This window comes from Ovis aries, chromosome 11, assembly GCF_016772045.2.
Source record: "Ovis aries strain OAR_USU_Benz2616 breed Rambouillet chromosome 11, ARS-UI_Ramb_v3.0, whole genome shotgun sequence".
NCBI classification, from domain to species: domain Eukaryota; kingdom Metazoa; phylum Chordata; class Mammalia; order Artiodactyla; family Bovidae; genus Ovis; species Ovis aries.
This window is the reverse complement of record NC_056064.1, coordinates 32,589,815-32,603,181: the sequence shown is the minus strand read 5'-3', so window position 1 is coordinate 32,603,181 and position 13,367 is coordinate 32,589,815. Positions and strand designations below refer to the sequence as shown.

Below are 13,367 nucleotides of genomic sequence, written 5' to 3'. Positions count from 1 at the left end.
AAGAATCTGCCTGCAATTCGGGAGACCTGGGTTCAGTCTCTGGGTTGGGAAGATGCCCTGGAGGACGGGAAGGCTACCCACTCCAGTATTTCTGGCCTGGAGAATTCCATATACTATATAGTCCATGGGGTTGCAAAGAGTCGGATACGACTAAGCAACTTTCACTTTGTTAGCTTCTGGTATACAGCAGAGTGATTCATATTTGAGTGTGTGTGTGTATAAAATATACACATGTATATATTCATTTTCATATTCTTTTCTATTATTTTTTTACAAGATATTGAATATAGTTCCCTGTGCTATATAGTAGGAGTGTGTTATTTTTATATAAAGATATATTTTGGGGAGGTTATAAAAGTAATAGATATTTCCTGAGGGAATTTGAAAAATGCAATACATATAAACATAGATAAAGAAGATAAAAAAGAAAAGATAATCACTCAAAGTTCAGTTAGGAATGACTATTCATTTTAGAGTGTTTTGGTTTTTTTCTTAATCACGCAGAGATAGATGACATCCAATCTGAAGACAAACATATCTTCAAGATTAGAATTATACTATATCTATGAATTTGAACAGTGCTTTTTTTGGTGGGATACACGCTCAATGGTGTTTATTCTTAAATGTAGATTTGGAAAGGCAGTGCTACTTTTTAAGACAATGTTTTAGAGCATTTTTAGGTTCACAGCCAAATAGAAGGAAAGGTACAGAGATTTCCAAGTGGCCCTTGCCCTCACACAGGCATGGTATTAATAACTGTATGTATTTCTGATTATTTCCTTAGAATACATTTTTGAAAATCTAATTGATTTATCGAAGGGTACATGCAGTTGTAGAGCTTTTGACATGCAGCGAAATTGCCATCCAGAAGCTTATAGTTATATCTGACGTATGGTGCTGGTCCTCCCATTAGGCTCTCTTCCACCTTCCACCAACTAAAGATGATTTTGTTCTCCATTCTCTGACCTTACCTCCTAGGCTCTCTCTCACAAGGTCTGTGCCATTCCTGAAAGGTTTCAGCTCTTATGTACCTGGTACTTTTCCCCGTTTCTGTTTTTCAGCTTGTATACTCTATTAAGCATTCATTCTGCGTTCCCAAGTGCCAGTGGATATGTCCGTGGATAACTCATTTTTTCATTCCCATTCATGAAGCCTGAAAATGAACTGTTCTTGGACCCTGATGCCTTCTGCCTTCCCTTCCTATTGAGGGGCCTGTTACTGGTTCTGTGACTGTGTCCCAGGAGGATTCTGCTCTGAGACAGTTTTGAACAGAACCTTGATGCCAGCATGGAAAGAATGTCTGGCTGGGTTCTCACCGCCAGTAGCAAGACATGCCTTCCCTATCTAGGATTTCCGCCTCTAAATAGGTTGGGGGACTACAGCCTCCTCATAACTAACCAGGTGATGGGTCAACTTCAAGTGATGGAGGAGCAAATACTGAGAATGCAGATCTCTAAGGAAACACCTTCTGCATCCCAAACTCAAGGATATGTGAGAATTTGAGAGTATCATCATTACAAAACACTGTATATAGAAACCGTGGTGGTCCAGTGGTTAGGACTCCATACTTCCACTGCAGGGGGCATGGGTTTGATTCCTGATTGGGGAACTAAGATTCCACAAAACAAAACCCCCAACAACAAAAATAAAACCCCAAACAAAACCAATCCCACAAAGAAATGGAGTGTCCTCTCCTATAGGTGACATTTGCCATCATCCAGATTCCAGATACAACTGGACTTACAGTTTGATTTTTAAAGTTTGATTTTAGTAACCTCTTCTGTCTGTTAAGAGTGTGTTAGATGACCCACTTTCCTCAAACTTGAAAAGGCTCAGTTAACGTGGATACGCAGAGTGGCATTCCGCTAGAAGCAGGGTCTGGGTTTAACAGTGAGGTCCCAGAAATGACTGTATGTCCACAGTTCAGGGTGTAGCCGAGTCAGCATGCAGCCACACGTGGGGTCAGCATTCAGGGTTCTTGTGACCTGGCCAATGTCCCTCAGCTGAGAATAGGGCGGAGCCCACATTGTGCGTGAGGATCAAGTTCTAAATCATGCTCTATGACCCATGTCATGTTGTAAGGTCCACGCCTTATTGAGAACTTTTCACCTGCAAGGCATGTGATTATCTACCCTGCAGCCTAGAGAGGTAAGTGTTATCTCTCTTAGTTTATAACTTGCCTTTGGTCCCAGCATCTGCAAACCAGCCTTGGAGCTGGGCTAACTGATGCCAAAGTGTCTTTCACCACTATCCCACCCAAGACCCAGGAGTGTGAGGCAGCAAGGCGGGGTTTTGCTTGAGGTGAGGGGAAGCCAAAGGCTGTGAAGTCTCTGTTCTATCCCCCAACCCCTCTCCCCATCCCAAGACTATATAGCTCCCAAGAGGAGAACCGTAACGAGATGCCTCGCAAAGGTTTCACCTGCTCAAAGTAGGATTTGTTTGAGATTCTTCAAATGCCTGGATGCATCTTCTTGTTCTCTTTCCATCTTAAGCCACAACATATTCACTCTGATCACTGAGACTCTGAGAAATGCAGAGCAGTCACCGTGACCCTTTTATTCATGGGGTTTATTGTTCCTCCCCAAGTTCAGGATCCAGAGGGAGTGGGCCCACTTGCCAGGCTCCTAGTACGCTGTTCTTGGGTTTCCTGCCATGATCTCTGTTTGCTTCCCTGGGTGTCGGGCGGTAGCTATTGATCTGGTAGCTATTATATTTGGGCTTTTCTCATACTTCTGCCCTCTGTCTGTGTCCACCATCTTCTGTAAACGTCCTTTTCATGGGCAGTTGAGGGGATAAGGCATTTGACCTGCATTTGCTTCCATTGGGAGCATTTCCTGGAGGCCCATGTATGAGTATGGTTTAGTAGGCGTTAGCATTGGGGAACAGGTTCCAAAAGTCTTTGGTTTCAGGCATTCCCTATCCCCACGAAGCCTTCTACCTTCAACCATGACGTTCGCCATATGACATTATTTAAATTCAGATGTGAAAAAAACTGCTGAAGGATCTCATAGCAAGTGTCTCATTAAATGTAGTTTTTTTCCATGTGAAGTTCCAGGAATTCCCTCTGTGTGCATTGTGTACACATAGCATAAAAGCTCACTGAGATTTGGGGTTTTAAGTGGTGTTTTCTAAGCAGTATTCCATGGATCCTTTGTCAACACCTCTGTGAACTAGCTATACACACACACACCAAGCCAGAAAGATGAAGCCTGAATAGTACTAAAAATCAAAGACACGCACAACCTACGATGAGAACACGTGAGAAATCCTTGCTGCCTGTAAGAGTGGGGGAACTTGGTCACATGTTGTGGGAATTTAGCTTTTCATTTACTCCAATCATTCAGAGTATCAGAGGATCAGGCAGGAGGCTTATCACTGAAATAAGCTCTAGGCATAATATTTTTATGTTCACCAATTAAGCAATGAAAGAATAAGAGGATCATATGGTTGAGTAATAATTAACATTGAAGAGAAGAGGACTTTAAAATCAAATTAAAGCAGAAACCCAAAGGGGGAACTTTTAAGAGTTTAACACCATAGAAATCATAAATGTCTGTATCAAAAACACCACACGCAAAATACAAAGGCAAGCACCAAACTGGTAAAAAAATATTTTATGACACATATGTTATACTTATGACATATAATGGGAAAAGATTGAATTCTAAATATAAGAATATTTATAAATAAGAAAAACGTAACAGAAAAGGTGTACAAGCACATGAACAGGTGGTTCACAAAAGAAGAAAGTCAAATCACAAACAAATACATAGTCATAATATTAAAATGCATATCTGGACAAGTGCACTTTTATGTGGGGGCTTGCATGTCGGCAAAGATTGAGAGCAATCACAGTGTCCCCTGGGTGTGCGAGGTGAGGAAATTCACCTTCATTCATTGTTAGATTAATAACTGGGGATAACTTTTCTGAAGGGCAGCTTGGCAGCACTTGTCAAAACCTTGAAAAAAGGCATCCCCATTAGTGGTGTCTAAATATTTTTGAGGTTTTTAATCACAGTATTGTTTTATGTCACGGGAGAGTGTTCAGGAGTTCATTGTTCAATAGGATGGTGTGATCATTTTTCACTTGAAAAAGTGGCAACAGTGCTTATGTGCACTTCTTAAATGTCTTCTTGAAAAAAAAATGTCTTCTTGGTGCTATTTAGGGTTCTGATATGTGAATATGAAATTCAAAGGGAAGTAAATATTGAAACAATCTCTGCTACAACATATGTCAACAGTGTATACATTCTAGCAGCATCAAAGTACCACGTGTGTGGCCAAGCAGATGGTGTGGAGAGTGCAGCTTTTTATACCAGTATAGGAGCTGGGCTGAGGGCAAGAGGCTGGATGAGGGGAGGGCTGGCCTCCCAGGGTGGAGGTTGGGCTCTGTCTGGAACATAAAACTGGGTTATTTGAAAGTCACATGCACTTTCAGAGAGAACTGCCTTTTAGGCTATCCTTTTCCCTCCCAGATTTGCTTTTCTTGCAAGAGTATTTAGTACAGAAGAAGCCATGCATTCAATTCAACCTGTGCATCACCAGAATATGATTAATTGATCCATTGATTTAATTAAAGACCAGCAATAAAAGATAAAACTCCTAAAATTTTACCCATGTCCCAACTTGTTCCATAATATAATTTCCCTATAACCCTGTAAAGGATGAATTTCAGTCTACTATTGAGACAGAAATGTCATAGGGGCATATAGGTAAATAAGGGGGTATCAAATTATTTTCTTATTTTATGTCACAATTCTCCCAGTAACAGGGTTTTCCTCATTGCTGTTTTGTTACATTGTTGACTTTGAACATTATGTTCAATAATCAAAACATTAATGTTCCTTTTCTTTCAATTGAGTAGGAAGTTGATATTATTCTGTGTTGTCAAGAAAGGATGAAGCTGTATTTGGACAAAGCCATTGCCCAACTGGCGTAAGAACTTTAACTTCTCTATACAATTAAAAATCTATCATGAAGCTATATTTCCATGCCTCCCAATCAGGTTTCTCTTAACATCTTATGTAAGGATTTCTTATACATGGACACATCCATATGCACATATATGTTTTTATTTAGAGGTTAAGATAAATACTTGGGATATTTACTTTACATTTTTATTTTAAGAAATATTTTTTTTGCAATGGTTTAGAAAGGATTTCTGTCCTAAATTGAGCTATGACCAAGGTTTCTTTTAACTCAGAAGACTTTATTTTTTGATAAGAGATTGACTTGTACATGTTCAGATCAACAGCTGGAAAAGTGATGAATTGTGACACTTTTATATTTACTCCTGGAGAAGGCACTGGCTACCCACTCGAGTATTCTTGCCTGGAGAATTCCATGGATGGAGGAGCCTGGCAGGCTGTAGTCCATGGGGTCATGCAGAGTCAGACACGACTGAGAACTACGTTCACTTTCACTTTTATATTTACTCTGCTCCTCCTAAAAACTCAGCCTTCTCTGGTCTCCTGCAACCCTGGTAGATGGTCCTTGGTGCTGTGATGACATCTCTGCATTCACTACATCCGTGGCATTGCAGTCATTCACCCATCCTCCTCTCTAACCAAATACAAATTATTCTTCTCTTGGCAATAGTAGATAGTTCAGTTCAGTTCAGTCGCTCAGTCGGGTCCAACTCTTTGCAACCGCGTGGACTGTAGCCCACCAGGCTCCTCTGTCTGACTCTATAGTAGATACTAAGGTACTTAATATTTATAGTGGAGGTTGAGGGCAAAGAATAGTCAAAGGAGGGTTCAAAGCCATGATAACAACTGTCAGCATAGAAAAAGCACTGGCTGAAAGGACTAGAAAGATCAACATGCATTTGGTGATGGCCCGGGAAAGAAGTAGTATGGAGAATGTCACACAAAGGGAACGATCCTTCTGCCCGTACTGATGTTGTCAGCAGTAATGTGTGATGTAGCCAAGGGAACAGGTGCTCTGAAAGTGGTGGTTTTTCTCAGTCTGCTGACCTTCAGGATGGATGCTGTGAAGGTCAGTCAGGTTCAGATGGCTAAGGTGTCTCTCAAGCTGTGATTGAAAGGGCTTTTTAAATTCAGAAATAGCTGAGGACTGGTTGTGGATGGCTGACTGCCCATGGCTTGGTTAAGTAAGTGGACAGTTCACTTAAGCTATAAATGCAAGACACAGCAGCTGTGATATTAATTTCTGGTTCCTGCTCCTTGGAAATTGCAGAATCAGTTCAGTGTGTTTCCAATGATTGTTCTGTTTTCTTCTGGCCCAGTTCCTCATTGTTTTCCATAGTCTAAAATCTGCCACCCATCTTCCATATCCTCGGCTCTTTAATACACAGTGGCCAAGGTGCCCACCTAATTTCCTGGGATGGTTTCTCCATCTAGGAGATGGGGGCTGGAATCCCTAACATGGTTACTGGACTTGGTCTAGTAGAGGCAATGGGAGAGCGGTTTCAGCTCTACTTGTCTTGGGAGGAATAATGAAGGAAGAAACAATGAGACCAGTGAGGATCTCAGCTGAGAATGGAGTCTCATTAGGGACCAACATGGCAGCATAGCTCTCTCCCGTCTTGGGTGCTGGGGTGGTGGATGGAGAGAAGACCTTCCTAAGGAGGTTCTGAAGTCAGGTCAGAGGAGGTCAAGAGTGTCAGCCCGAGAGAGGAAGCCTGTGGAGCATCTTGGTCCCAGATGACAGATGAGGAAGGTCTTCGAGTCCCAGAGATTCATCCCAGTAGCCTGAGGCGAGAGACTGGACTCGGGAAGCAGCAGGAAGGCAGCTCCCTCTTCTCTCATCCTGTGTACACGGATGCACTGACTTAGAACTCACAAAATGCAGACGACCTGCATGCTGCTACCCTCATTCTACTTTACAGACCACAAAATTAAGAGCTCTGACAGGTCCGGTGAAGTACCCAAAGCCACAGGCCAAGTTAGAAATCAGCTGGTTCAGTCCCACTCAGGTTTTCCTGGGTGGCTTTTCTGTGCTGAGACCAGAATTCAGAAATGACTAGGATTATCCAGTTCTTTGCTTCTTTCAGGTGCTCTCTGTATGTGATTTATGTGATTGCCTCCTCAATTTTTACTCTAGCCCAGCACTTTCTCCCCAGTTCCAACAACCCACTTTTAATCTCCACTTGGATGTTGAATAGACACTCAGACATTAAGCAAGACCTTCTGTGTTCTTCTCCCCCACCCACTCTCAATTTCGCCCACCTTCACTGATGGCTTCCTACTATTCCAGTAACTCAACATCAGGTTTTATTATTTTTTTTCACCAATGTCTGATCTCCTAGGAGATTCCCCTTTTTTTATCTTTAAAGCATCTCCAGAATCTCAGCGTTTCTCACCTCCTTTAGCCCCGCCCTGTTGGTCTAAGCTGCCACTGTGTCTCACCTGGGTAACTGCACGTGTCTGCTAATGGGACCTCTCTGTCCTCTAAAGTCTGTTGTCAACCCCACATCAGAATGATCCTGTAAGAATGCAAGTCCGTGGTCTCTCATTCCATCTAAGAGAAAAACCTGACTCCCTCCAATGGCCAGTAAGGCTTTGTCTGGTCTGGTTCTCCCTCTGCAAGTCTTGGGTCAAGCACCACCTCCTCTAGGAGTCCTACCCTGACTATCCTGTTTAAAATCATCACTCACATTCCTGGCCCCCTTTGCCTGCTTTGTTTTCTGAATTGTTCTGCTAACAAGCCGCAGGATTTGCCTATTCCTTATGGGGACTGCCTGTTGCCTTGAAGTAGGGTGTATGCTCCTCTCGGGAGGAGCCCTTTGCTTTGTCCATTTTGCTTCCTGGGTGCTGAGTAGGCACTCTGTGATCATAGCATCTCAGAGCTCCCCAAGGGCTCCTCCTTCCCAGGAGGATGGCCGCTGGGGCACGAGCATGGGTACTGCAATTCCTGATCTCTTTCTGCACACTGGCTCCTGCCAGGGAGGTTCATTTTGACTCTTGGTTTCTATCTCCTGGCAAACCTCTCAGACCTGGGGTGACCACAAACTGAGGTCATTTACAGATGGAAGGAGGCTGACTCTGAATTCCTAATAACTTCACAGGGGATTGCTCTCTGGGAATAGAAGGGAAAGGGGTTAGGATGTAGAAGAGGAAAAGGAAGAAGGCAAGGGAAGCACAGATGTGGACAGATTGCTCCAACCCAGTGTCCTGTCTGGGGCGGTTTGTGTGTTAGGAAGATGGGGGCCAGCCTGTGGGGCTGCAGATACCCAGTTCTGTGTGTCCACGCATCTTCTGCCCATAGCAGGGAAAGTCTGGATAGCGTTCTCATCACTCATATGTATGGACATCTCTAGGGTCTCTAGGGGAAGCTCCTTTTTTTTTAATTGGAGGATAATTTCTTTACAGTGTTGTGTTGGTTTCTGCCATACAGTATTGTGAATCAGCCATAGGTATACATACATCCCCTCTCTCTTGAACCTCCCTCCCACCTCCCAGGCATTCCCACCTCTCTCGGTTGTCACAGAGCTCCCTGTCCTGTGCAGCAGCTTCCCTCTAGCTAGCTATTTGACATATGGTAATGAACGTTTTGATGCTGCTCTTTCAATTCGTCCCATCCTCTCTCCTCCTCTTGCTTTGTCCACAGGTCTGTTCTGTACATCTGTATCTCTATTCCTGCCCTGCAAATAGGTTCATCGGTACCATTTTTTCTAGATTCCATATATATGCCTTAATATACAATATTTGTTTTTCTCTCTCTGACTTACTTCACTCTGTATAACAGACTTTGGGTTCACCCACCTCAGTTTAACGGACTCAAATTCATTCCTTTTCATGGAGTAATATTTCACCACGTACATGTACCACAACTCTATCCATTGGATAGATGGACGTCTGGGTTGCAGGGGAAGCTCCTTTTAATGGAGAAGTTGGACATTGTGTGAAGGAGCAGACTTTCATGGGAGGTCATGGGAAGGAGTGGGTGTGGGGAGAGGGGTAGGGAGTGGGTAGGGGTGGTTCCCCACCCAGAAGGGCAGTCACACTTCCTTGTGTGACCTTGTTTCCTAAGCCTGAAGCTCTGTCTCATTCTGCCTTTTAGAGCCAACAGAGCTGCCCAGCACGAGCTGGAGAAGGACCTGAGTGACAAGCAGTCAGCTTACAGGATCGATGATAAATGCCACCATCTGCGAAACACGTCGGACGGCGTCAGCTACTTCCGTGGAGTGGAGAGGGTGGATGCCACGTAAGTAGGCGCAGGCTGCCTGTGGCTTCCGTGCCACTGAATTTATTCTCTCTGCCTTCTGAAGGATGCAGCGTACAGGTAAGTTGGAAGTCATGGGAAGACGCAGAAAGGTAGGACTCACCTGCTATGGACAGGTCTTCAGTAAGCTCACGTGTGCTGTGGTCACTTGTATCCTGTGATCTTTTGTAAAAGAATGATTTGTTGTTTATAACCCTAACTATGAAAACAGCACCTGCTTGAGGCAGAAAACCAAGACAACACAATTAAGCATAAAGAAAATAAAATGTTACCAGTATATTAGATGCCCTGAATGGGGGGTGGGGTGATAGGAATACAAGCTGAAAAACAGCTGAACGTTGAATAATTTATTTCCACTCTTTGTTAGACTTGCCCTGTCCATGGTTTCTTTGCCAGGCCCCTGGATGTGATCTGGGATGGATGGTCTTTTCTCTATGAGAGGACCTGTCTCTCTGCCTCTTGATAACCCTGGGTTACCTTTCTTTGTGTGTGTGCTCAATCACTCAGTTCTATCTGACTCTTGTGACCCCATGGACTGTAGCCTGCCAGGCACCTCTGTCCATGGAATTCTCCAGGCAAGAATACTGGAGTGGGTTGCCATGCCCTCCCTCAGGGGATCTTCCTGATCCATGGATTGAACCTGGGTCTCCTGCATTGCAGGCAAATTCTTTTCTGTCTGAGCTACCAGGAAGGGATCTTAAACATTCTCATCCTAAGTAAAAGAATTGTAACTGTGTGATGCTGGATGTTAGTTAGACTTACTGTGGTGGGCATTTTGCAATATATCCCAAAATCAAATCATTATGTTGCACATTGGAAACTGAGGTAATGTTACATTGTCAATTAGAAGTGGAATTTCTGGGTTATGACATTTGAGAGACTCAGTTCACATTGCTCTCCACCAGGCCTGTAGCAATTCAACATTCCTACCTGCAGGATAGGGCTTCCCTGGTGGCCTAGACGGTAAAGAATGCCTGCCAGTGCAGGAGATGCAGGATCAACCCCTGAGTCAGGCAGATCCCCTGGAGGAGAAATGGCAAACCCACTCAAGTATTCTTGCCTGGGAAATAGGACAGAGGAGCCTGGCGGGCTACAGTCCATGGCGTTGCGAAGAGTCTGACACAGCTGAGCGACTTGAGCATATACCTGCAGGATATGAGCGAATCTGTTTCTAAACATGCTCACTGGAAAATAATTGTTCTCTTAGCTCTTCGCTGTTCTGACAAAGGGTTATTAGTAAGCTGTTTTCAGCAGTACTTTGATTAGTCCTGAGGTTGAATAGTTTTTTGTAACACTTATGGGGCTGGTGAGACACTTTTCTAATGAATGGATATACACCCTTCAGCAATCCTTTCTCCCCCTACATTGGTAGTGAACTTAATATATACTGTGGCTTTCCAGAGTAAGCAGTGAAACAAGGAGCAATTAAGACAGGTTTAAAAGGCGCTTTGCTCTGATGTTTACACTTCACGCAATAAAACCAGAATCAAGCGATTTGGTTTTTGTTGTTTTTTTTTTTCCTTCGCCGGATGGACGGTTGCCTGCAGACCGTCTAGGCTGATTCATCATTGTTTCCGTTGTCTGGATCTGTTTCCTTTCTCTTCAGGGTCTCAGTGCCCGAGTCCTGGGCCAAATTTACCGACGACAACATTCTTCGCTCCCAGAGTGAGCGAGCCGCCTCTGCGAAACTGAGAGACGACATCCAAAACGTCCTGGTGGTGACAGCCAATGAGATGTGGAATCAGTTCAACAAGGCGAACTTGGCTTTCACCAACCGCATTGCTGAAACCGCGGATGCAAAAAATAAGATTCAGACTCACCTGGCAAAGGTAAGCCCGGCACTGGGGATTGGGCCCCACGGCTGACCTGGTGAAGATAGGGCAGGGGCCCTGTGTCCACCATACGGCACACAACTTCTGGCCATACAGACTAAAGAAAATGAGAACCAGTAGGAAGCACACCATTTATGTTAGCCAGGCAGCCAGGTGTCAGCATGAAATTGGAATCCGCTGGTTTGGGGAACACAAAGAATGCACTATATTGTAAAAGGCTCCTATTATTTAACAGTTACAAAAATATTATTATTAAAGTTTAATGAATTACTGTAGGTAACTAGAAAGTGAATTAAGTATTAGAACATATGGTAGGGATGTTTTCTGTTAAATTATTGCAGCCCCCTTTTTTTTTCTGGAATATAAAACCAAACACTGGAAACTATTAGGTGGTTCAAGATGTTTCTGATATTGAACTTTTTAAAGTGCTTTTGTTTTATAAGGACAATAAAATGAAGGATTTAGGCAGAATTCGTGGGTTTCAAGATAAAAAAGGAGCTCTTGTATTACTTAGTATCGGGCTTGGAGCTCTTATTATTTCTGTGGATTATGCTGCATAGAGTTTTCTGTTTCTCTTTTTAAGAACCTTACACTGTCGCGTGTGTTTCTCTAAGGAGGTACTATTTGATTGAGGGCACCATTCTTCCCAGGCTGTAAGAATTCACCTTCCCTTCTCACGGTGAATTCTTTGGGCCATAAACATTTGGGCCAGACAGTTTCAACTTTGGTGAAGGGCAGAGAGATGGATGAAAGGTTTTTGTTCCAGGAAGCTTATATTTGTAGAGAAGGTGTGTGTCACTTGAAAAGCTCACACACAATTAAAAACAATAGAAAATTACAAGTTGTGGTTGCCAAATAGCCAATAAAGAAATTGTTTTGGGGGTTTGGAGGAAGAAGCGAACATTTGGGTGGGGCGGCATCATGAACAAAGCCTCGAGGCGGGGAAGATCAGGGGTTGAGTCAGGTCTGTAAAGAGCCTGGTCTGACTGGCATGGACAGTGTGTGTCCTGAAAGAGAAGCTTGGAAAACTAGGTGGAGCCAGACCGTGGATCTCATTGATGGGAAGGGTTACGATTCCCTGGGCATCTAAAGGGGAATGAGAGGTCATCTAAAGGCAGGGTCCCCTGGCCAGTGAGAGACCATCCAAAGATGTTTTAGAAAGTGACATGATGGAGTCCCTTTGTTCAACAAATTTTTATTTACCGCTGTATTAAGTTTGCTCAGACTCCCATAACAAAGCACTCAGACAGGGCGGCTTAAACAACAGACATTTATTTTCTCAGTCGGGGAGGCTGAAGTCTGAGGTCAAGTCATCAGTAGGGTTGGTTTCTTCTAAGTCCTCTTTCCTAGACTTGTAGATGGGCACCCTCTCCAGGATCATCATGTGGTCTCCCCTGCATGCGTGTCTGTCTCAGGCTCTTCTTTTTATAAGGACACCAGTCGGACTAGATTAGGACCAACCCTAAGGACCTCATTTTCACTTCGTTACCTGTTCAAGGGCTTCCCAGGGTGGGAGGGATTCAGGTTTAGGTAACTGGGGCAGCCTTTTCTAAGGCAAAGTGAATATAAATTCGGGCTTACCAGACCGCCAGTGCTTCTCCCTTCCGTGGAGACACCCCAGAGCTTGACCTTGACTTGCTTCAAGGCAAATCCTCCACTGGCAGGAAAACCTCTTTAAGATTAGTGAGAAGAGACAGCAGGAAGGTAAAGACTTAAGGGCACACAAACTTGGGAGGGAAGTGGGTGCCCTCAAAGTTCCTGGCCCTGCCTTTCTCTGGGTCATGTACAGATGTGCGCTAGTCAATGTCTAACAGCTGGTGATCTGGGGAAAGGAGGACAGCGAGCTCGGGTTTGCGGCATTTGCCCATTTCTGTGGTGTCAGTGTTCACACGCCACGTCTGGAGGATGCTCTCCGGAGGGTGCGAGCAGGTGCCATACCTCCCACCACAGGTCTCAGATGGTGCTGAAAGGAGGAGGCCCCCAGAGAACCCCTGTTCCCAGCAGAGGACGAGTCTGGGTCCCAGATGCACAGGGCGGGAAGCAGGTTGTTGGTGGCTCGGCACCAAAGCCTCAGGCATTTGCTTCTCCTGGTACAGACCCTGCAGGAGATTTTCCAGACAGAGATGAGTATCGAATCCATCAAGAAGGCCATCATGGAGAAGTCTGCCTTCCTGAAGGTGGCTCAGACCCGTCTGGACGAGCGGACCAGGAGACCAAACATAGAACTGTGCAGAGACATGGCTCAGCTGCGGTGAGTGGGTGGCAAGAGGTGGGGAGGCCCAGGCTGGGGTCATGGTAATGAGGGGTGGTGCCTCCTGGGTCTGCTTGAGCTCCTCTGGGGAAGCCCCC

General features: G+C 44.5%; 1 protein-coding gene across 1 annotated transcript in view; it reads left to right on the top strand.

The window, feature by feature from the left end:
- TEKT3 (tektin 3) overlaps positions 1 to 13,367 on the top strand; it is a 36,051-nt gene that overhangs the window by 13,541 nt on the left and 9,143 nt on the right. Inside the window, exons 4-7 of the mRNA XM_004012716.6 lie at positions 4,865 to 4,935; positions 9,025 to 9,168; positions 10,793 to 11,015; positions 13,115 to 13,269. Of these exons, the coding sequence (XP_004012765.1) occupies positions 4,865 to 4,935; positions 9,025 to 9,168; positions 10,793 to 11,015; positions 13,115 to 13,269 (593 nt within the window). The remainder of the gene's footprint in view (positions 1 to 4,864; positions 4,936 to 9,024; positions 9,169 to 10,792; positions 11,016 to 13,114; positions 13,270 to 13,367) is intronic.